This window comes from Oncorhynchus masou, chromosome 23 (assembly GCF_036934945.1).
Source record: "Oncorhynchus masou masou isolate Uvic2021 chromosome 23, UVic_Omas_1.1, whole genome shotgun sequence".
Taxonomy (NCBI): domain Eukaryota; kingdom Metazoa; phylum Chordata; class Actinopteri; order Salmoniformes; family Salmonidae; genus Oncorhynchus; species Oncorhynchus masou.
This window is the reverse complement of record NC_088234.1, coordinates 32420709-32444845: the sequence shown is the minus strand read 5'-3', so window position 1 is coordinate 32444845 and position 24137 is coordinate 32420709. Positions and strand designations below refer to the sequence as shown.

The 24137-nt window shown below is 45.0% G+C and overlaps 1 protein-coding gene across 1 annotated transcript; it reads right to left on the bottom strand.

The window, feature by feature from the left end:
* Nucleotides 1-453: 453 nt before the first annotated feature.
* On the bottom strand, nt 454-6144 carry rpl34 (ribosomal protein L34). Its single transcript, XM_064931933.1, has 5 exons — nt 6124-6144; nt 5559-5631; nt 5198-5297; nt 1706-1809; nt 454-579 (listed from the first exon to the last, which is right to left on the bottom strand). Exons 2-5 carry the CDS (start codon nt 5621-5623, stop codon nt 495-497), a joined length of 354 nt encoding a protein of 117 aa, XP_064788005.1. The 5' UTR covers nt 5624-5631; nt 6124-6144; the 3' UTR covers nt 454-494.
* Between the last annotated feature and the right edge of the window lie 17993 nt (nt 6145-24137).

Here is a 24137-nt window from a genome sequence, read left to right as displayed (position 1 = left end):
TGTTTTGTTTGGAGTGTTGTGACAGGTTTACATTTTATTGTCCAATCAAGAATATCTATGCATACAAAAATAAACCCAGCGCCAGAATTTCAAAATGCAAGCACATGCTGCACCATCCTAATATATTTCATGTCAACTGCCTGAGAATCTTGAGTAAAAACAAAATTCCTGGATGTAATGTCAACACTTTCTCAAAGTCCATATGTCAATCAGTAGCCCACGCAGTCTTCAAACTCCACACTCATTCAAAACTACAAAATGACACAGGGGCCGATAGGTAAAGCTTGGTGATACTAGCAAGAGCAGTATGCAGGTACTCTTTCCCCTCTTATTCAATAGTTACCACGCACCTGCAAAAAAGAGCCCAGATGTGCGAATTCCTTTCGAATGACAATGAAATTAAACGTCAAATTTAGAAATACTATGGCCTGTTAAACAAACATGTCAGGACACTGGACTTGAATGACTTTTATTGTAGCAGTACAAATACACAATTACTTAGATTTCTGACTCTGTGCCTGTGCCTTAAGAACCTTGACAACGATCTTCTGTTCCTCAATCAGGAAAGCTCGCTTGATCCTGTGGTAGACAGAAGGGTGAACGTTAGTTAGTACATCTTGGAGACTAAGAAAGCGTAGGAGATATATTTTAACATGTTTTTACCCCCTTTTGGGTAGGCACAAAATTACCTTCATACATAAAAAAATCGGTACTGGTGACCTTCAGACGAGTCCTGTGACACTTGGAGGTTGTAGAGCAAACGGAGAAACACCATCGTGTTTGAAAATCTCCCCTTTCCATAGTGGGTCAAACCAGTCTGATGCTACAGACGCTTTCGTGAGAAGCTTAAGTTTCGGGACGTCTCAGTCTGACAAACACCGCTCTCTACCACCTTTAACTGCAAATGCGGAAGTGCGACACTAGTGGATTGAAACGCACCCAATGCAAAAAAATAACTGATCTCTAGCTTAAACTGTGATTTTGATTGGGATTTTTTTGGTTTGTTATTTAACTTGGATTGATGTTCCGGTGCATCAATAATCTCCAGGGGGTTTCTAGGGGAATGAAACTACAGCTGGTGTCTTGAATGTAATAACACCTTACTGGCATAGTCCAATATGCAAGTAAACCGAGTCAGAATGGCCCAAGGGGCAGGAGCCCTGTATCTGTATCGTGAGGCAGCTTGGTGTTTTAAGAGCAAATGGCCAGGATGCCCTCAATGCTGAGTCAAGCAGAGGGTCCCATTTTTAGTCTTTGATACAACTCTACATGGAATCGAACCCTCCTCTCAGCATGTACACTAACCACAAGCCCACCAAGTTGATTACTCCAATATGAATCATGAAACATTTATTACTGAGGAGACTACGGTCCCATGCAGAAAAAAAAACCTAGCCACATCATGTAGCTCTGATTAGGCATGTAAGTAGTTCCATCAACTATCACTAATATTCTGGGTGGAGATATTACCTATTTATCAAACCGTTTCAGATCTACACTTGTGTCTCGGGGTTGTTTCCAGAGAGTATGAGAAAAAGATAAACAAAATGTACTCCTTTATTCTGGCCAAAACACCAATGTAATGCCATTGAATGAAGTAGTTTAATTGAAAACCATTTTGGGTTGAATCAAACCGCACGTCTTCCAATATAAACAACACTTAGACGTTTTCTACAAAGGTGGTGTTGGGGATGCGCTTTCTTACCGGTCGCGCACACACTTGGCACACATGGCTCCACCGTAGGCTCTGCTGACGTGCTTCTTGGTTTTTGAGAGCCTCATCAGGACCTGGGGTCTCACCGCCCGGATCTTTAAGACAAAGAAATGCTTGTGAGCACAGACAACACACAAACCTGAACCCAGGGTTAAATTCAGGAGAAACCAGTGTTGCACAGTATACCGAAATTTTGGTAATTCAACTGTTCGGTACTAGAGTGTATTCCTCTTAGTACTTCTGTCAAATGTGTCTCATGTATTCTACTGATTGATTGAGGATCAAGTCCATCAGCGCAGTCGATGTCCCCTTAGCACAACAGCACCATACCTGCTCCACTTACTCATTGCTAACTCTAGCCTGTCCGGAGGAACCAATGCACTCAATGGGAATTTGGGCTGTCACCACTTATGTTGCACAGAAATTAACACGCTTGAATAATATAACACGGCCTGAACAAATGTTGAAAATGTAAATTACGGTTCACAAAACAATGTCCCATTACAGGCTCAAACACTTTACAATGCAAGATAACAGCAGCTTCCAGCTTTGTACACCAACTCACCTTACTAGTCAACAGCTGAAGCTAACATCAATTCACTTCCCTAGTACCTTGTTTGCGATAAACCAATTCAAAGCTGATTGTAAACCAAAAACGATTAATTCACTTAATCTCCCCGCCACGTCTCTCCCAGTCAAGATCTTTGCTCGAGACTCAAACTGAGTGTGTGTGGGAATAAAGATAGATCTTAAAGAGGAAGTGTACACTTTAATAAGAGTTTTTATGCAAGTGTTGAGGTACAGTAAAATAGGTTGAAGGGATAGATACTTATCTGTAGCCCCATGAAATAAGCCAAAACAAGCTAAAGTCAATGCACACCTGTTGAATATGCGTGCACCTGTACTGTAAATTGATTTCCCCAAGTTAATCAGACTAGATTTAACATTCAAATAACTGATTACAATACCATCATGTTACGTAGTTATATTTGTAAAAAACAAAGTAAAATTGACTGCATGTATTGAGTAGCTTGGATGAATAAGGTGCCCAGAGTAAACTGCCTGCTACTCTGTCCCAGATGGTAATATATGCATATTATTAGTAGCATTGGATAGAAAACACTGAAGTTTCTAAAACTGTTCTCTTTAACTCTTAAAGGTTAGGGTGCATTATTTCAACTTTTTGATAAAAAGCGTGCAAAATTTCAACTTCCTGCTACTCATGCCAGGAATATAGTATATGCATATGATTAGTATGTGTGGATAGAAAACACTCTGAAGTTTCTAAAACTGGTCCAATCATGTATGTGACTATAACAAAACTTGTGTAGCAGGCAAAACCCCAAGGAAAAACTGTTCAGAAAAAAAATCCCTCTGGCAGTTCCCTGTATTGTCTTGTCAAGGGAAATTAGATAGGAACTGTAAACTGGGCGCTACAACTTCCACAGGATGTCACCAGTCTTTGGAATTGGGTTGAAGTTAATCTTTGGTGAAATGAAGAAGAGGCACTTCCTGGCAGAGGTTACACTGTGGATAGTTATGAAAGAGCGAAAATCGTGCATGTATTGTTGACTTGCTGCTATTGAATATAGATCGCCCCGTCAACAATTTGATCGATTATTAACGTTTACAAATACCTAAAGTTGGATTACAAAAGTAGTTTGAAATATTTTGGCAAAGTTTATAGGCAACTTTTGAAATGTTTTGTAAGGACGTTGCGTTTTGGAAAGCTGTTTCTTTCTGGATCAGACGGGCTTTATAATTGGACATTTTGGGTATACATGGACGGAATTAATCGTGAAAAAAGGACCAATTGTGATGTTTATGGGACATATTGGAGTGTCAACAAAGAAGCTCGTCAAAGGTAATGCATATTTTATTTCAGCGTTTTGTGTAGCGCCGGCTACGCTAATTCTTTTGTTTGCATCTCGTTCAGGTGGTTCGGGGGGGGGTGCATGCTATCAGATAATAGTTTCTCATGCTTTCGCCGAAAAGCTTTTTTTTTTTTTTTATCTGACATGTTGGCTGTATTCACAACGAGTGTAGCTTTGAGTACCCTGCATGTGTGATTTAATGAAAGTTTGAGTTTTATCGCGTACTATTTGAATTTGGCAGTATGCATTTCCCCAGGCTATTGGCCAAAGAGACGCTAGCGCCTCCATATCCCTAAGATGAATGAATACGCTATTGTCCGGTTGGAATATTATTGAAGATTTATTATAAAAAAGACCCTAAGGATCGATTGTAAACATCCTTTGACATGTTTCTACTTTCTACTTCTGCTTTTTGTGATCTCTTTGGTTGGAAAATGGCTGAATGCTGTCTGACTAGTTGCTAACCTAACATAATGATATGTTCTGCTTTCGCCGAAAAACCCTTTTGAAGTCGGACACTGTGGTTGGATTAACGAGAAGTGTCTCTTTAAAATGGTGTAAAATACTTGTCTGTGTAACAGATGTATATGTTCTCTCCATGCGTTGTGTTTTCTCAAATTAAATCACTTCGGCCAGTGGTCCCAGTTGAGCATTTATTTCTGTTGTTAAATGGGAAACAGCACGTTAGTTGTGCAGGGCTTAACAGTATTGATGGCTGTCGATGGCAAAATCCCTTGCATCACATTTTCATACTGGGAAGACCTGACGTTCGCAATCTCCCCCTATTCATGCTACCAGGAGCTACCTTAGAATTCCATTTGTGCAGAATGCGAAACCTAGGCCTCTGGCGTGCATCAGCAACCACAGTTCTTCTTGAAGCCGGGTCTCCGATCCCTCCACATGACGTCCGGCGAAGACGAGTCATGGCACCAGTGTAACAGTATAACTTTAGACCGTCCCCTCGCCCATACCCTGGCGCGAACTAGGGACCCTCTGCACACATCAACAAGTCACCCACGAAGCATCGTTACCCATCGCTCCACAAAAGCCGCAGCCCTTGCAGAACAAGGGGAACCACTACTTCAAGGAAATGCTATTTAGCGCGCACCACCGCTGACTAGCTAGCCGTTTCACATCCGTTACATATGGTCGAGGAATTTTAATTATGAGATTTGTTGTTTTGAATTTGGCTCCCTGCAATTTCACTGGCCTTTGGCGAAGTGGGACGCTAGCACCCCGAACGATCCCAGAGGGGTTAATGCATGCAAAATCAAACATTTCACATGCAATGAAAATGAACTCCAGATCGTTCTGGATCAAGTGCCATTTTGGCATTCGACGTAGTGCTTTCACCCATCCTTAGGGCACATTCAAACCAATGTGTAAAAAAGACAGGTTAAGTGGAAGCAGTGCGTTGGGGGTGGCTAATATTGTGTTGTGCTCAGCCTGAAAAGTTGTGATGTATTATCAAATAATTTCTCTCCACCCAACCACACTGACATGCATTTTGGCTGAGGTACTTTTATGCACAGTTCTGACACAGAATTTATGGCGAGTCAAACTGAATAGAAATTAAGAGTGGGCTGGCACAGTTAAGAGCTTTACTTACTCCACGCAGTCTACCAGGGCAGATTCCGCATGCGGACTTGGGGGCCTTGCCCACCTTCTTGGTGTACAGGTACACAATGCGGTTACCAGGAGTCCGGGACCTGCAAGCAGGGTCATACACAATGCAAAGTTGTCCACAATATTTAGAAATCGATAAAAACATCAGTTGTTCCTACTTCCTATTTAAAAGCAATAGCTAGGTATAATCGTGCAAACCAGTACAACTTACTAGGAACAACCAATTAGTTTAGGCCATGAGAAATGCCAGGCAATGTAATAACTAATGACAAAGAAGCTAAAGAAATGGCGTAGCAGACAAGGGAATTGCAATGCAATTAGTAGATAAAGATCATGTTACTTACAGCCTAGTTTTGTTGGAGGCAGTGTTGTAGGACAACCTACGACGGTAAGTCAAGCGCTGGACCATGTTGATACCTGTAAATACATAACAGATTGCAGGACAGTAGAATATTGTTCACCGATTGATTTGCTACATAACTAGATAGCTAAATAACGAACTAGTTAGCTAGCTTGGGGACTGCGGATGGAGTCAACATTACTGATCAATGCTACTAGCAAAAATGCTTAATACCCAAAAAACGAATCAATGGAGAAAGAACATTTTACTTGCATGTATACACCCTGCCTTGGCAATTTCAACAAGACTATCTCCGGTAGTAAAACCACTTAAATGGTAATGCGTTTTGGTACCAAAATGGACATTTCTGCTTTGGGCTAAACGTTACTGAAGGCATGATACTAAGAAACGACAAGACAGTACTAGGATAAGAATAAATCATTAAATACTTTTAATAATGTGTTTACGGTTTCTAACACTGTGGAAATATGGTATTTGAAATACTATTTGTCATTTTATAACAACAGATTACAGCAGATTATTTTGACATGAAATGTCGGCCTCCATACCTGCTATTACGGCTACCGGAAGAGGAAGAACCAAAGAAGTTGCTCTGAAATGTTAAGTTTTCTCACCACCGGATATTTCCTCAACTTCTTATAATATGCTGCCACCTAGTGACGATTGTATGACCTCCCGTTGAGACGCCCACAACATTGATTTTAGATGACTGAAACGATTATAATTAAAAGTTCCATGTAGCCAGTTATTTAACTTGTGGTGTAGTATGATCTAAAATATGGACACGCGACAACGAGGTTCTAGCTCCAGCCTGTACATTAACCTAACCCTCGCATTTCCTACATAGGCACGGATACCCCCAAGGGACATCCTACTACAGTGGCCCGCCATCCAACTATCCAATCAAATGGGGGGGGGGGGCTCCCTCTGCTGTTTCCTGAAGTCCACAATCATCTCCTTTGTTTTGTTGACGTTGAGTGAGAGGTTGTTTTCCTGACACCACACTCTGAGTGCCCTCACCTCCTCCCTTGTAGTTGTTGGTTATCGAGCCTATAAGCTATAAAGGGATAGTTTCCTCAAAATACAAATCAACAAGAATACCCTACTTCTGTTGGCTCACCAAGGCAGTTTTTCTGGCGGGATTACATTCCCTCAGGCCCATCCCTCAGCTGTATTCCAAAACATGTGTAAGAGGTCATTTTGTTGAAAAAGAATCCTAGACTGTAGCTTTCATTCTTGTTTTATTGTATATTATTTTCTATTAGTTTGTATAAAGTGTAATGTAGGGTGAAAAAGTGGGACATTATTTAAACTGGGATAGCTTAATCCTCACTCTCTGCAAGGGTTTAGTAACAATAGTTTTGATTTTCACTTGTCAGACCAATAGATAATAGGGTAAAACCTTCAAACAAGTAGCAAACCCCAAAGACACAGTAAGATCACTGGCATATTTTTTGTTTGTTTTGTTGATAAGGTTATAAAACGGTCATCAATAGTTCACTGTACAAAATAGTGATGCAAATCTGCATACTATGTAGGCTACTGGAGAGTTGCCAAATTTATGTTTCAATTTTGTAATTCAGTCATTTTGTTGTTGTTGTCCCACTTTACCAGCCATAGATGCTCAAATAAGGCAGCATGGAGTAGCTAAAGTGATAAATCCCTGCGACAAACAAATGCATGTTTTGGCACAAGGCCACATCTATAACAAACACTCTAACATTTTGAGGATAGTGACACATGATGCCTGCCACAAGAGTCAATTTCACATATACAGTGCATTCAGAAAGTATTCACACCCCTTGACAGCCTGCATTTAAAATGTATTAATTTCAGAGTTTTGTCACTGGCTTATACACAAAACCCCATAACGTCAAAGTGGAAATATGTTTTTCAATTATGTTAAAGGTAATTATGATGCAACTATGATGGTAATACTATATGGATTACAATTACCATCATGAATATTAAGGCTATACGCACTACATGTTACACACACAGCCACTCAACCATGCAAATTGGCAGAGTTATTTGGACATCACACATTATAGTCTTACTCTTATACAGACATCGTGTACATTCTCACTATATCAAATCCAATATCATACACATCAACCTACTCAGATTTGTTACACACATAATATCTTGTCTCAATTTTCTAACATCTGTGGCATTGGCTCACAGGCAAACAGACAAGGGAATAAATCAAATATTGCTAGAACCTATTTCTTGAATTCTAAATATCAGACATTTGAAAGCTCTAGTTTTGACCTTCATAATACCTCTGATGGCAGTAACTTTACAAGCACTAATTATGGTCAATTTAGACTGAGAATAGTATCTAGTTATGGTAAGGGGTGAAATAAGTATAGCAAGTTATAATTGTAACGGTTTAGCAGATTATAAAAAAAGATCAGTGTTTACATGGCTAAAATGAATGTAACATATACTGTTTACAGGAAACTCACTCTACATCCTTAGATGAAGTTGCGTGAAAAAAGAAATGGGTTGGTGAAATCATTTTCTGTCATGGACAAAGTAACTCAAAGGGTGTGATGATATTAATTAATAAAACCATTGATCTGAATGTGCAAATAGTCAGGAATGATTCACAAGGAAGGTGGATCGTTTTGAATATGAAAGTGGACGAAAAGAGATTTGGCTCATTAATCTATAGGGTCCAAATCAGGATGATCCACACTTCTTTGAAAACATTTATACCAATTTATTGAAACTTACAGGCAACAAATTACCTAATCGTTATTGTAGGAGACTAGAACACCTCAATGGACCGTAAAAGGTAATCACTCTACAAACAATCATCACCGTGCCCTTAAGGAAATCACAAATATTATGGACACATTAGAAATAGTGGATATTTGGAGACTGAAAAACTCAGACCTAGTGAGATATACATGGAGCAGAATCAAGCTAGTCATCTTGACTACTTTCTTGTCTCTCTTGCATCAAAGATTAAAAAAGTTTTAATAGGAGACAGAATGCGATCAGATCATCATCTAATTGGCATTCACATAACTCTTATAGATTTTCCACGTGGACGGGGATATTGGAAATTTAATCAAAGTTTACTGGAGGACAACTTAGTTAAAAATAAGACAAAATAATGTATAACTTGTCACGACTTCCGCTGAAGTTGGCTCCCCTGCCTGTCTGGTCCTCGGCGATCGTCGTCACCGGCCTACTAGCCGCCACCGATCCCTTTTTCGTTTGTCTGTTTGTTTTGTCTTTGTGTTACGTGTGTGCGTTTAGGTAGAGGTGTGTAATTTTCTGGACTTGGCACCCTGTGTTTTGGGTAGTCTCATTTACTGTCCGCGCCCTGTGTTGTTGGGCTTGTCTATTTTGTGCCATATTAAAAAGCACTTTTCCCAGTGGAACTCTCTGCACCTGATTCCTTCCTCACCCACCTAGTCCCACGTGACAGAATCCCGCACCTAAACAATGGAATCAGCAGGAGCAGCCGCACCTCCTCTCCCATCGATGGAGGAAAGGGTCCTCCATCACACCAGTGTTCTCCACCGGATTGGATCAGCGATGGATCTAGTGATGGAGAGGATGGATCGATGGGAGAGGAGTGGCCTTCCCACCTCCTCTCCAGCTCCCCCTCCTCCAGCACCTCCTACCCCTGCTACCGCATCCGGCTCCGGGGCTCTTCGGCTGGCGCTCCCACGGGAGTATGATGGAACAGCGGCTGGGTGTCAGGGGTTCCTCCTACAGCTTGAACTTTATCTGGCGACCGTTCATCCTACTCCCTCAGGAGAGGAGAGCGTGAACGTCCTTGTCTCCTGTCTGACGGGACGAGCCCTAGAATGGGCAAACACAGTGTGGAAAGGCCCAGACTCGGAGAGGGATCACTACCCCGAGTACACCCACCGATTCAGAGCTGTATTCGATCACCCGCCAGAGGGTCATGCAGCATGTGAACGGCTGTTCCACCTGCGTCAGGAGACGAGGAGTGCGCAGGACTTTGCCCTGGTTTTCAGGACCTTGGCTGCAGGAGTGGGGTGGAACGGCAGGGCTTTGATAGACCATTTTCGATGTAGCCTCAGGGAGGACGTCTGCAGGGAGCTAGCGTGTTGGGACACCACCCTCACGCTCATCGACATGTCCATCCGTCTTGACAACCTGCTGGCTGCCCGCGGGCGTTCGGAACAGGTCCTGTCGTTTCCTCCTCCCGGCCCTCCTGCTCCTATCCCCATGGAGTTAGGGGGGGCTGCTTCGAGGGGGACCAGAGGAGGAGTTTCCTCCTGCACCAGTTGTGGTCGGCGAGGAGACACGGCCGACTGGTGCTGGAGGAACTCGTCTGGGAGTCGGGAGGGCAGGCGGAGCACTATTCGGTCACCCCAGGTGAGTCAGCACCAGACTCACCCAGAGCTTCCTGTCGGTCATATGTATGTGTTAACCTCTTTCCCTGGGTTTTCTCCCTCTCTACAGCATAAGGTGCTAGTCGAATCAGGCGCAGCTGGGAACTTCATGGATCGTGGGCTCGCGTTAAGGCTAGGGATTCCCCTTGTGTCGTTAGACCTACCTGTCCCCGTGCACTCCTTAGATAGCCGACCATAAAGGTCAGGAGTGGTCAGGGAGGGGTACGGTCCGGAGGAGAGATGCTGGGTTCCGGTGGGGGACATTTTGGTTCCTTCTCTCCTGAGAGACTTCCACCGCCTCCACCTGGATTGCCCGGTGCCTCGCCCTCTGGGTCGCCCTCAAGGCCGGTGGCGGCGCACTGCGGAAGCCGCACGTCAGGGGGGGGTACTGTCACGACTTCCGCCGAAGTTGGCTCCCCGCCTGTTCGAGCGGTGCTCGGCGTTCGTCGTCACCAGCCTACTAGCCGCCACCGATCCCTTTTTCATTTGTCTGTTTGTTTTGTCCTTGTGTTACGTGTGTGCGTTTAGGTAGAGGTGTGTAATTTTCTGGACTTGGCACCCCGTGTTTTGGGTAGTCTCCTTTACTGTCCGCGCCTTGTGTTGTTGGGCTTGTCTATTTTTGTGCCATATTAAAGAGCACTTTTTCCCAGTGGAACTCTCTGTGCAAGATTCCTTCCTCACTCACCTAGTCCCATGTGACATAACTGAATTTTTCCAGTATAATATAGGTTCAGCAAATCCCCTTATTGTTTGGGATACCTTAAAATGTACCTTCAGAGGTCATTCAATTCAATATGCATCAATAATAAAAAAGCAGTTTCTGGCTAAAGAGACAAGACTAACAAGGGAAATCCATGAACTAATAGTACATGTAGATATACAAAATAAGTTAGAGGAAAAACAAAAAGAACTTGAGGGACTTTTTCATGAGCGATTTAATATAATCTATAACAAATATAAAGCAAACAGGATGGAATATGGAGAAAAATACACAAAATTCTTCCTGAATCTCCAATACAGGAATGCTAACAAAAAGAATTTGCAGAACCTCCTTACTGAAGACGGAGTCATCTATGATTCTCTGAATAATATTTTAAAAGAGGCAGCTAATTATTTTAGGCAGATGTTCTCTTTTCCATCTCATCCTTTCCTACTGAATGATTATGGTAAGGAATTCTTTCCAAATATTATAAAAAATGGAAAATTAACAAATGTACAGAAAGATGAGTGTGAAGGACAAATTACAGAGGAATAACTTTGAGGCAATTAAATCCTTTCAGTCTGGAAAAAACCCAGGGCTTTATGGCGTACCGGTAGATTTTGCAGGTTATCCTACTTACAAAGCCTGTAGAGGTATGTAATTTTTATCATATATTTATATCATATCTTTATCAGGTACACTTCAACTGTGAGAGACGGAATCTAAAACAAAAATAAAGAAAATCACATTGCATGATTTTTAAGTAATTAATTTGCATTCTATTGCATGACATAAGTATTTGATACATCAGAAAAGCAGAACTTAATATTTGGTACAGAAACCTTTGTTTGCAATTACAGAGATCATACGTGTCCTGTAGTTCTTGACCAGGTTTGCACACACTGCAGCAGTGATTTTGACCCACTCCTCCATACAGACCTTCTCCAGATCCTTCAGGTTTCGGGGCTGTCGCAAGGCAATACGTAATTTCAGCTCCCTCCAAAGATTTTCTATTGGGTTCAGGTCTGGAGACTGGCTAGTTCACTCCAGGACCTTGAGATGCTTCTTACGGAGCCACTCCTTAGTTGCCCTGGCTATGTGTTTCGGGTCGTTGTCATGCTGGAAGACCCAGCCACGACCCATCTTCAACTCCCTTCATTTATGAAAATGCATAGCATTGGTTCTCTTACTGAGGGAAGGAGGTTGTTGGCCAAGATCTCGCGATACACGGCCCCATCCATCCTCCCCTCAATACGGTGCAGTCGTCCTGTCCCCTTTGCAGAAAAGCATCCCCAAAGAATGATGTTTCCACCTCCATGCTTCATGGTTGGGATGGTGTTCTTGGGGTTGTACTCATCCTTCTTCTTCCTCCAAACACGGCGAGTGGAGTTTAGACCAAAAAGCTCTATTTTTGTCTCATCAGACCACATGACCTTCTCCCATTCCTCCTCTGTATTATCCAGATGGTCATTGGCAAACTTCAGATGGGCCTGGGCATGCGCTGGCTTGAGCAGGGGGACCTTGCGTGGGCTGCAGGATTTTAATCCATGACGGTGTAATGTGTTACTAATGGTTTTCTTTCAGAATGTGGTCCCAGCTCTCTTCAGGTCATTGACCAGGTCCTGCTGTGTAGTTCTGGGCTGATCCCTCACCTTTCTCATGATCATTGATGCCCCACGAGGTGAGATCTTGCATGGAGCCCCAGACCGAGGGTGATTGACCGTCATCTTGAACTTCTTCCATTTTCTAATAATTACGCCAACAGTTGTTGCCTTCTCACCAAGCCTCTTGCCTATTGTCCTGTAGCCCATCCCAGCCTTGTGCAGGTCTACAATTGTATCCCTGATGTCCTTACACAGCTCTCCGGTCTTGGACATTGTGGAGAGGTTGGAGTCTGTTTGATTGAGTGTGTGGACAGGTGTCTTTTATACAGGTAACGAGTACAAACAGGTGCAGTTAATACAGGTAATGAGTGGAGAACAGGAGGGCCTCTTAAAGAAAAACTAACAGGTCTGTGAGAGACGGAATTCTTACTGGTTGGTAGGTGATCAAATACTTATGTCATGCAATAAAATGCAAATGAATTACTTAAAAATCATACAATGAGATTTTCTGGATTTTTGTTTTAGATTCCGTCTCACACTGTTGAAGTGTACCTATGATAAAAAAAATACATACCTCTGTCAGGACCCGGTTACGAACCTGGGTCTCCGGAGTGAGAAACAGTCACTTAACCAACTGAGCCACGAATAGTCAGCAGAACCCAGAAGATGAGGCAGACACAGCAGTACTTAAGACGGTGTATTTAATAAAGTAAAAAGGAGAAGTCCTTAAATACAAAAATGGCAAATCCAAAAGGTGGTAGGAATAGCACAAAAAAGCCTCAAGAGACACTCAAAAACAAAAACAGAATTCCACAAGAGCATCCACCGGAATCGACAGGAAAACACAGAACACTAGGGCTGGGTGCTAACATACAAACACAGAGCACAGAACTGAGGGAAACTAAGGGTTTAAATACAATCAGGGGAAACGAGGCACAGGTGCAAATAATAATGGGGAACAAGGGAAAAAACATAAGGTCAAAAAGCACAATGGGGGCATCTAGTGACCAAAACCCGGAACAACCCTGGCCAAATCCTGACAGAATCCCCCCCCTAGGAACGGCTCCTGACGTTCCTACCAGCTCTCTCAGGGTGGAGGGCCCTGAACTGACGAATGAGGTCAGGGTCCAGGATGTCTTTGGCAGGAACCCAGGAGCGCTCCTCGGGACCGTAGCCTTCCCAGTCCACCAGATACTGCCAGGACCGCTGCACCCGGCGGGAATCCAGTATCCGATGGACGGTATAAGCCGGCTGGCCTCCAATGACACGAGGCGGAGGGGGAGGTCTGTCTGCCGGGACAAGGGGAGAAAAAACAACAGGTTTTAACAATGAAATGTGAAATGTGGGATTAATCTTAAGGGATCTGGGTAAGTGTAGGCGATAAGAAACTGGGTTAACTCTCCTGGCAACCTTGAAGGGACCGATGTATTTTTGGGACAGCTTGCGAGACTCCACCCGTAGAGGTAAGTCTCTTGTGGAGAGCCAGACTCTCTGGCCGGGGCGCAGGGTAGGCCCGGGACGGCGACGTCTGTTGGCTTGTTGTTGGTACCTCTGTGAGGAACGCATAAGATTAAGACGGGTCTTCCTCCACATAAGCCGACAGTGTCTGACGAACTTCAAGGCTGAAGGCACTCTGACTTCTGCCTCCTGGTCCGGGAACAATGGAGGAGCATAGCCAAACTGACACTCGTGCGGGGACATACCAGTGGAGGAGGAGCGCAAGGTGTTGTGCGCGTATTCGGCCCAAACAATAAAGGATGACCATGTGGACGGGTTGTCACGAGTCATACATCGGAGGGTGGTTTCCAGCTCTTGATTCATCCTCTCTGTTTGGCCGTTGGACTCCGGATGGTACCCTGAAGATAGACTGGCAGAAGCCCCCATGAGTTGGCAGAAGGCCTTCCAAAACCTTGAGGCGAACTGGGGACCTCTGTCAGAAACCATATCTTGAGGAATGCCGAAGACTCGGAACACATGATTAATTACCAACTCAGCCGTTTCCTTGGCAGAAGGTAACTTAGTCAGAGGGACGAACCTGGCCGCCTTTGAAAACCTGTCGATTATGACTAGGATAGTAGTATTGCCATGGGATGGAGGAAGTCCAGTAATAAAGTCCAATGAGATATGGGACCAGGGTCTGTGGGGAACAGGTAAAGGGTGAAGGAGTCCTTGAGGGCGGAGGTGAGAAGATTTGCCCTGGCAGCACACGGGACAGGCATTGACGAAAGTGGCAACGTCTTCTCTTATGGTAGGCCACCAGAACTTACGCTGGATGAACTCCAAGGTGCGACCTACGCCCGGATGACAGGTGAGGCGAGAGGAGTGCCCCCACAGAAGGACCTGAGTCCTCACTGCCTTGGGGACAAACAACCGATTGGCAGGACCTCCTTTCGGGTCTGGTTCGCTAGCTTGAGCACGTCTCACGGTATCCTCAACTTGCCACGAAATCGGAGCCACAATCTTAGCAGCAGGAAGGACAGGCATGTCCGTGTCATCTCGAATGGCAGGAGCGTAGACTCGGGACAGGGCATCCGGTTTGAGATTCTTCGACCCGGGCCGATAGGTGAGGATAAACTGGAATCGATTGAAGAAAAGAGACCATCTAGCTTGTCTAGAGTTCAACCGCTTCGCCTGCTGGATATACTCCAGATTTTTGTGGTCCGTAAGCACTTGAAACGGGTGAGAAGCCCCCTCGAGCCAGTGTCTCCATTCCTTCAATGCCATCTTAACCGCTAGGAGTTCACGATCCCCCACATCGTAGTTCCTCTCAGTCGGGGTAAGCCGGTGTGAGAAGAAAGCGCACGGATGAAGCTTCTTGTCTTCACCCCTCTGAGACAGGACAGCTCCAACACCAACCTCTGATGCGTCTACCTCCACCACAAATGGTTCATCCGTAGTCAGTAGTATCAGGATGGGAGCAGAGAGAACGCGCTGCTTGAGTCCTTGGAAGGCCGTCTCAGCTTCTCTTCCCCACAAAAACCTTGCATTGCCACCCTTGGTTAAAGCTGAGAGAGGGGCTGCCACCAAGCTGAAGTTCTTGATGAACTTGCGGTAAAAGTTTGTGAAGCCCAGGAAACGCTGAACTTCCTTAACGGATTTGGGGGTGGGCCAATCCGCTATCGCCCCTACCTTCCTGGGGTCCATTTGGACTCGACCGGGTTCCACTACAAATCCCAGGAATTGTACTCTGGATGAATGGAATTCACATTTTTCCGGCTTAACGTACAGATGGCTGTCCAGGAGGCGTTTGAGTACTTGTCTGACATGCTTAGTGTGTTCTTGAAGGGAGCTCGAAAAGATGAGGATGTCATCCAAGTAAACAAACAGAAATATGTTAAGCATATCCCTAAGCACATCGTTTATGAGCGCTTGGAACACCGCTGGGGCGTTGGTCAGGCCGAAGGGCATCACCAAGTATTCATAGTGACCAGTAGGCGTGTTGAAAGCGGTCTTCCACTCGTCACCAGGTCTGATCCGCACAAGATGGTATGCGTTCCGCAGGTCAAGCTTAGTGAAAACAACTGCTTCCTGGAGCAGCTCGAAGGCTGTGGCCATAAGGGGTAGCGGGTAACGGTTACGGACGGTTATGGCATTGAGTCCCCGGTAGTCGATGCAAGGACGTAATCCACCGTCTTTCTTGGCCACAAAGAAAAACCCTGCTCCCGCCGGGAGGTGGATGGACGCATGAGGCCTGCTTCCAGAGCGTCCTTGATGTAGGTATCCATAGCAGCTCGTTCGGGTGGAGATAGGGAAAAGATCCGACCCCTGGGGGGCAAGTGCCCGGAAACAGGTCGATGGGGCAATCGTAAGGTCTATGGGGTGGTAGCATGGTGGCCCTCTGTTTGCTAAACACCAGTTTGAGGTCATGGTAACACTCGGGAACTCGGGTCAGGTCGATGGATTCTAAAGACTCGGGAGTAGAACTCGGGAATTCTGGAAAATACAAGTAGCTTGGCACGTAGGACCCCACTGCTTGATAGTGCCCACAGACCAGTCGATGTGAGGGTTATGGCTGTGAAGCCAGGGGTATCCAAGGACGAGAGGGAACTCGGAACAGGAGATCAAATGAAAGTTCATCAATTCCTGGTGTTGTGAAACTGAAAGTCGCAAGGAGGTAGTGACATGAGTGACAAGTCCAGATCCCAAAGGGCTTCCATCCAATGTAGTGACCCTCATGGGTTCACTTAGAAGTTCAGAGGGAACGCCATTCTCCTTCGCCCAGACACCATCCATGAAGTTACCTGCGGCTCCAGAGTCTACCAAGGCTTGAAGGTGAAGCTTGTGGTTGTCCCAGGAGAGGGTGACTGGAATGAGCAGACGGGAGTTGGACGGATGGGAGGAGGTTATGTTTCCCGTTACAGTTCCCCCGGTCTGTACGGGACAGAGCGTTTCCCTGGAGCCCGGGACACGTGGAACGGAAATGGCCCGGTTTGCCGCAATATAGACAGCGTCGCTCCCTCATCCGGCGGTCTCTCTCAGCCTGGGAGATGCGTCCAATCTGCATGGGTTCCGATGGAGCCAGCGAGGATAAAGGTGGGGACTCGGAGCTGGGACTGATAGGGGCTAGAGGTCTACGGTTGAGTTCTCTCTCTCCCAGACGCTGGTCAATGCGTGAGGCCAACTTGATCAGGGACTCGAGATTGTCCGGTGGTTCCCGAGTGGCCAGTTCATCTTGGATAGTGTCGGAAAGGCCTTTCAGAAAGCACACCGTGAGCGCCTCGTTGTTCCAGCCACTTGCTGCTGCCACCGTGCGGAACAGGATGGCATAGTCCGTCACGCTGCGCCAACCTTGGTGGAGAGTCAGGAGCTGTTTGGCTGAGTCAGAACCACTGCTTGGGCCTTGAAACACTCGTTTGAATTCCTCAGCAAAGGCAGAGTAGCTGGCACAGCAGGAACTATGGGCATCCCACACAGCAGTAGCCCAGGCCAGGGCTTTTTCCGACAGCAGGGTGATGATATAAGCGATCTTAGACCGGTCGGTGGGAAACGACGAGGGTTGTAGCTCAAAGGAGAGAGAACATTGGGTGAGAAAGCCTTTACAAGCACTTGGATCACCTGAGAACCGTTGGGGAGGTGGAAGACGAGGTTCAGCCAGGGGGTTAACTGCCATGGGTACGTGAATCTGAGGTACTGGGACGGGAACTGTTGCCGGGGTAAGACGATCAGATATTTGCTTAATGGAAGTCAGCATCTCCGACAGAAGATGAGAATGTCTAGCCATTAAGGCCTCTTGCTGAACCAGGGCGGCTTCGTGGCGTTGGACAGTCTCCTGGTGGTGGGACAGCATGGCAAAACGGTCCTGGGAACTGGCTGCCTCTGGGTTCATTTTTGGCTCTGTGTTTCTGTCAGGACCCGGTTACGAACCTGGGTCTCCGGAGTGAGAAACAGTCACTTAACCAACTGAGCCACGAATAGTCAGCAGAACCCAGAAGATGAGGCAGACACAGCAGTACTTAAGACGGTGTATTTAATAAAGTAAAAAGGAGAAGTCCTTAAATACAAAAATGGCAAATCCAAAAGGTGGTAGGAATAGCACAAAAAAGCCTCAAGAGACACTCAAAAACAAAAACAGAATTCCACAAGAGCATCCACCGGAATCGACAAGAAAACACAGAACACTAGGGCTGGGTGCTAACATACAAACACAGAGCACAGAACTGAAGGAAACTAAGGGTTTAAATACAATCAGGGAAAACGAGGTACAGGTGCAAATAATAATGGGGAACAAGGGAAAAAACATAAGGTCAAAAAGCACAATGGGGGCATCTAGTGACCAAAACCCGGAACAACCCTGGCCAAATCCTGACAAATTGTCTAAAAAACCTTTCTTGTCCTTGTTTCATTTCCTTGTCTACACTGATTGGAAAAGACGTGACAAGTGAAAACCATATGTCTGAAGCTTATCTATCATTGGCCTGGCTTTCAATAAAATAAAACATTTCACTGGTCAGTTCTTTCTGATCAGAGAACAATAAATGACCAGAAAACAGAACTGTGTCCATTTCACACATCACTTGGTATATTACTTATTTTACAGTGAGTGGAAAGTGTTTGAATATTGTTCAGCTGTACATTAATGTTGAAGGCTCTCTTGTTGCCCCCAACAATGAGATATATATTCTCCTGCCCATCCTTATATTCCAAAACTCATATCCAAAACAAAAAAAATATATTGTGGCACACACACCCCACCTTCAATTGCTGTAAAAGCACGGTGCATCAGACTTGATATGGTTGCACACCTGGCAAGTGCATAGAACGCCAAATAACTTTTTTAACCACCTGTCCCGCTTAACCTCTGGAGTCTCATCCCTGAGCAACAGCAAGCACAAGGGCCTCTGCTACTGGCTTCCCGAAGGGCTAACGCTCCTGGTTGATAGATTCACTGCTCTGTCCTAAAAAAACCATAATGAGCTCTCTCTTTTTGAGTAATGAGAAAAGGCATCTACATGGGCACCTCTTGGTATAGGATTAATATTGGAATTGGAATTTCCAAAAAGTGCAAGGTCATCTTGAAATTAGCATGTTTAACATCCTAAATGCTGTACTGCAAAGTCATCCTCAATTCCCTTTTCTAAAAAAGCTTTTTAGGTGTTTATCAATATGAGTTTTTTGTTAATGTGAGAGAAAAGAAATCCCTTACTCTTGTGCCTTACATAATGCAGGCCAGTACCTGTAAGCCATATTTGTAATGAGGATGATAAAACAAGACATGCCACAAGAGTTCTCTTCACAATCCCCAAGTCTAGAACAGACTATAGGAGGCACACAGTACCTCATAGAGCCTTAAATACATGGAACTCTATTCCACATCAAGTAACTGATGCAAGCAGTAAAATTAGATTTCAAAAACAGATTAAAAAAACACCTTATGGTACAGCGGAGACTGTGAAGCAACATAAACATTGACACATACACTTGCATATACACACACACACGATAACATAGGCCCTATACATACACATTAGTACTGTTGGAGTAAGGGCCTGAGGGCACAAGGTGTGTTGTGAATGTATTGTAATGTTTTTAAAATGGTATAAACTGCCTTAATTTTGCTGGACCCCAGGAAGGATCCATAATAAATACAAATGCAAATGTTTTATCAGCAATCTGCTGGCCATATGCATTGTAAATTATAAGAATAATAGCTCATAATGGTTCCTAATATTAGCTCCTAAAAACTGCTTTGTCACAGGCAGACATTTTCCAAATTCTGCCAACAACTTGGCATCCTTTAAATTTCTTGTAAAAGCACACGTCACTGAGCTGTGTGACGCCATTGGCACATTGAAAGGTCTATTCAACTAAGCTCACTGTCAGGATTCTCCTTATATTTGGTATGACCAGGTGTAAGTACTAGTACTTTGATAAATGTTTTATATCCAGCACTTGCTCTTAGTCAATGGATGTGCATATGCAACCTCATTAGCACTTTATTATGTATAAACTGGATGAGCTCCATTCAAGACTATCCTACCAACGGGACATTAAAAACTTTAATATCTTATGTTTCACCGAGTCTGGCTGAACGACGACATAGATAATATACAGTTTTCTGGGTTTTCCGTGCACCGGCAAGACAGAACAACTACCTCTGGTAAGATGAGGGGTGTGCCTATGTCTATTTGTCAATAAGAGCTGGTGCTCTTAACTCTAGGTTTTGCTTGCCTGGTGTAGAGTTCCTTATGATTAGCTGTAGACCCCACTATCTATCCACCAAGAGAATTTTCATCTATATTTTTCGTAGCTGGTTATTAAATCAAATCAAATCAAATCAAATTTTATTTGTCACATACACATGGTTAGCAGATGTTAATGCGAGTGTAGCGAAATGCTTGTGCTTCTAGTTCCGACAATGCAGTAATAACCAACAAGTAATCTAACTAACAATTCCTAATCTACTGTCTTATACACAGTGTAAGGGGATAAAGAATATGTACATAAGGATATATGAATGAGTGATGGTACAGAGCAGCATAGGCAAGATACAGTAGATGGTATCGAGTACAGTATATACATGTGAGATGAGTATGTAAACAAAGTGGCATAGTTAAAGTGGCTAGTGATACATGTATTACATAAGGATGCAGTCGATGATATAGAGTACAGTATATACGTATGCATATGAGATGAATAATGTAGGGTAAGTAACATTATATAAGGTAGCATTGTTTAAAGTGGCTAGTGATATATTTACATCATTTCCGATCAATTCCCATTATTAAAGTGGCTGGAGTTGAGTCAGTGTCAGTGTGTAGGCAGCAGCCACTCAATGTTAGTGGTGGCTGTTTAACAGTCTGATGGCCTTGAGATAGAAGCTGTTTTTCAGTCTCTCGGTCCCAGCTTTGATGCACCTGTACTGACCTCGCCTTCTGGATGATAGCGGGGTGAACAGGCAGTGGCTCGGGTGGTAGATGTCCTTGATGATCTTTATGGCCTTCCTGTAACATCGGGTGGTGTAAGTGTCCTGGAGGGCAGGTAGTTTGCCCCCGATGATGCGTTGTGCAGACCTCACTACCCTCTGGAGAGCCTTACGGTTGAGGGTGGAGCAGTTGCCGTACCAGGCGGTGATACAGCCCGCCAGGATGCTCTCGATTGTGCATCTGTAGAAGTTTGTGAGTGCTTTTGGTGACAAGTCGAATTTCTTCAGCCTCCTGAGGTTGAAGAGGCGCTGCTGCGCCTTCTTCACGATGCTGTCTGTGTGAGTGGACCAATTCAGTTTGTCTGTGATGTGTATGCCGAGGAACTTAAAACTTGCTACTCTCTCCACTACTGTTCCATCGATGTGGATAGGGGGGTGTTCCCTCTGCTGTTTCCTGAAGTCCACAATCATCTCCTTAGTTTTGTTGACGTTGAGTGTGAAGTTATTTTCCTGACACCACACTCCGAGGGCCCTCACCTCCTCCCTGTAGGCCGTCTCGTCGTTGTTGGTAATCAAGCCTACCACTGTTGTGTCGTCCGCAAACTTGATGATTGAGTTGGAGGCGTGCGTGGCCACGCAGTCGTGGGTGAACAGGGAGTACAGGAGAGGGCTCAGAACGCACCCTTGTGGGGCCCCAGTGTTGAGGATCAGCGGGGAGGAGATGTTGTTACCTACCCTCACCACCTGGGGGCGGCCCGTCAGGAAGTCCAGTACCCAGTTGCACAGGGCGGGGTCGAGACCCAGGGTCTCGAGCTTGATGACGAGCTTGGAGGGTACTATGGTGTTGAATGCCGAGCTGTAGTCGATGAACAGCATTCTCACATAGGTATTCCTCTTGTCCAGATGGGTTAGGGCAGTGTGCAGTGTGGTTGAGATTGCATCGTCTGTGGACCTATTTGAGCGGTAAGCAAATTGGAGTGGGTCTAGGGTGTCAGGTAGGGTGGAGGTGATATGGTCCTTGACTAGTCTCTCAAAGCACTTCATGATGACGGAAGTGAGTGCTACGGGGCGGTAGTCGTTTAGCTCAGTTACTTTAGCTTTCTTGGGAACAGGAACGATGGTGGCCCTCTTGAAGCATGTGGGAACAGCAGACTGGTATAGGGATTGATTGAATATGTCCGTAAACACACCAGCCAGCTGGTCTGCGTATGCTCTGAGGGCGCGGCTGGGGATGCCGTCTGGGCCTGCAGCCTTGCGAGGGTTAACACGTTTAAACGTTTTACTCACCTCGGCTGCAGTGAAGGAGAGACCGCATTTTTCCGTTGCAGGCAGTGTCAGTGGCACTGTATTGTCCTCAAAGCGGGCAAAAAAGTTATTTAGTCTGCCTGGGAGCAAGACATCCTGGTCCGTGACTGGGCTGGATTTCTTCCTGTAGTCCGTGATTGACTGTAGACCCTGCCACATGCCTCTTGTGTCTGAGCCGTTGAATTGGGATTCTACTTTGTCGCTGTACTGACGCTTAGCTTGTTTGATAGCCTTACGGAGGGAATAGCTGCATTGTTTGTATTCAGTCATGTTACCAGACACCTTGCCCTGATTGAAAGCAGTGGTTCGCGCTTTCAGTTTCACGCGAATGCTGCCATCAATCCAAGGTTTCTGGTTAGGGAATGTTTTAATCGTTGCTATGGGAACGACATCTTCAACGCACGTTCTAATGAACTCGCACACCGAATCAGCGTATTCGTCAATGTTGTTATTTGACGCAATACGAAACATGTCCCAGTCCACGTGATGGAAGCAGTCTTGGAGTGTGGAGTCAGCTTGGTCGGACCAGCGTTGGACAGACCTCAGCGTGGGAGCTTCTTTTTTTAGCTTTTGTCTGTAGGCAGGTATCAGCAAAATGGAGTCGTGGTCAGCTTTTCCGAAAGGGGGGCGGGGCAGGGCCTTATATGCGTCGCGGAAGTTAGAGTAACAGTGATCCAAGGTTTTTCCGCCCCTGGTTGCGCAATCGATATGCTGATAAAATTTAGGGAGTCTTGTTTTCAGATTAGCCTTGTTAAAATCCCCAACAACGATGAATGCAGCCTCTGGATAAATGGTTTCCAGTTTGCAAAGAGTTAAATAAAGTTTGTTCAGAGCCATCGATGTGTCTGCTTGGGGGGGATATATACGGCTGTGAATATAATTGAAGAGAATTCTCTTGGTAGGTAATGCGGTCTACATTTGATTGTGAGGAATTCTAAATCAGGTGAACAGAAGGATTTGAGTTCCTTTATGTTTCTTTCATCGCACCATGCCTCGTTAGCCATAAGGCATACACCCCCACCCCTCTTCTTACCAGAAAGGTGTTTGTTTCTGTCGGCGCGATGCGTGGAGAAACCCGTTGGCTGCACCGCATCGGATAGCGTCTCTCCAGTGAGCCATGTTTCCGTGAAGCACAGAGCGTTACAGTCTCTGATGTCCCTCTGGAATGCTACCCTTGCTTGGATTTCATCAACCTTGTTGTCAAGAGACTGGACATTGGCAAGAAGAATGCTAGGAAGTGGGGCACGATGTGCCCGTCTCCGTAGTCTGACCAGAAGACCGCTACGTTTCCCTCTTTTTCGGAGTCGTTTTTTGGGGTCGCTGCATGCGATCCATTCCGTTGTCCTGTTTGTAAGGCAGAACACAGGATCCGCGTCACGAAAAACATATTCTTGGTCGTACTGATGGTGAGTTGACGCTGATCTTATATACAGTAGTTCTTCTCGGCTGTATGTAATGAAACCTAAGATGACCTGGGGTACTAATGTAAGAAATAACACGTAAAAAAACAAAAAACTGCATAGTTTCCTAGGAACGCGAAGCGAGGCGGCCATCTCTGTCGGCGCCGGAACCACCACAAACCGACCTCAACAATCTGTATAAGGCCATAAGCAAACAAGAAAATGCTCATCCAGAAGCGACGTTCCTATTGGCCAGGGAGATTGATGCAGAAAAACGTACATTTGTTTGACCTAATTTCTACCAGCATGTCACATATGCAATCAGAGGAAAAACAAACTCCAGACCACCTTTACTCCACACACAGAGATGCGTACCAAGCTCTCCCTCGCCCTCCATTTGGAAAATCTGATAAAAATTCTATACTCCTGATTGCTCCTTACAAGCAAAAACTAAAGCAGGAAGTACCAGTGACATGCTCAATATGGAAGTGGTCAGATGACGCAGATGCTAAGCTACAGGACTGTTATATTAGCACATACTGAAATATATTCTGGAATTCATCCGATGGCATTGAGGAGTATACCAGCTCAGTCACTGGCTTCATTAATAAGTGCATCGATGACATCGGTCCTCAAAATGACCGTATGTACATATCCCAACCAGAAGGCATGGATACATTCACAAGGCGGATCAACTGGCAAGTGTCTTCACTGACATTTTCAACCTCTCCCTGACCGAGTCTGTAATACCTACATGTTTCAAGCAGGCCCAAGAATGCCAAGGTAACCTGCCTAAATGACTACCACCC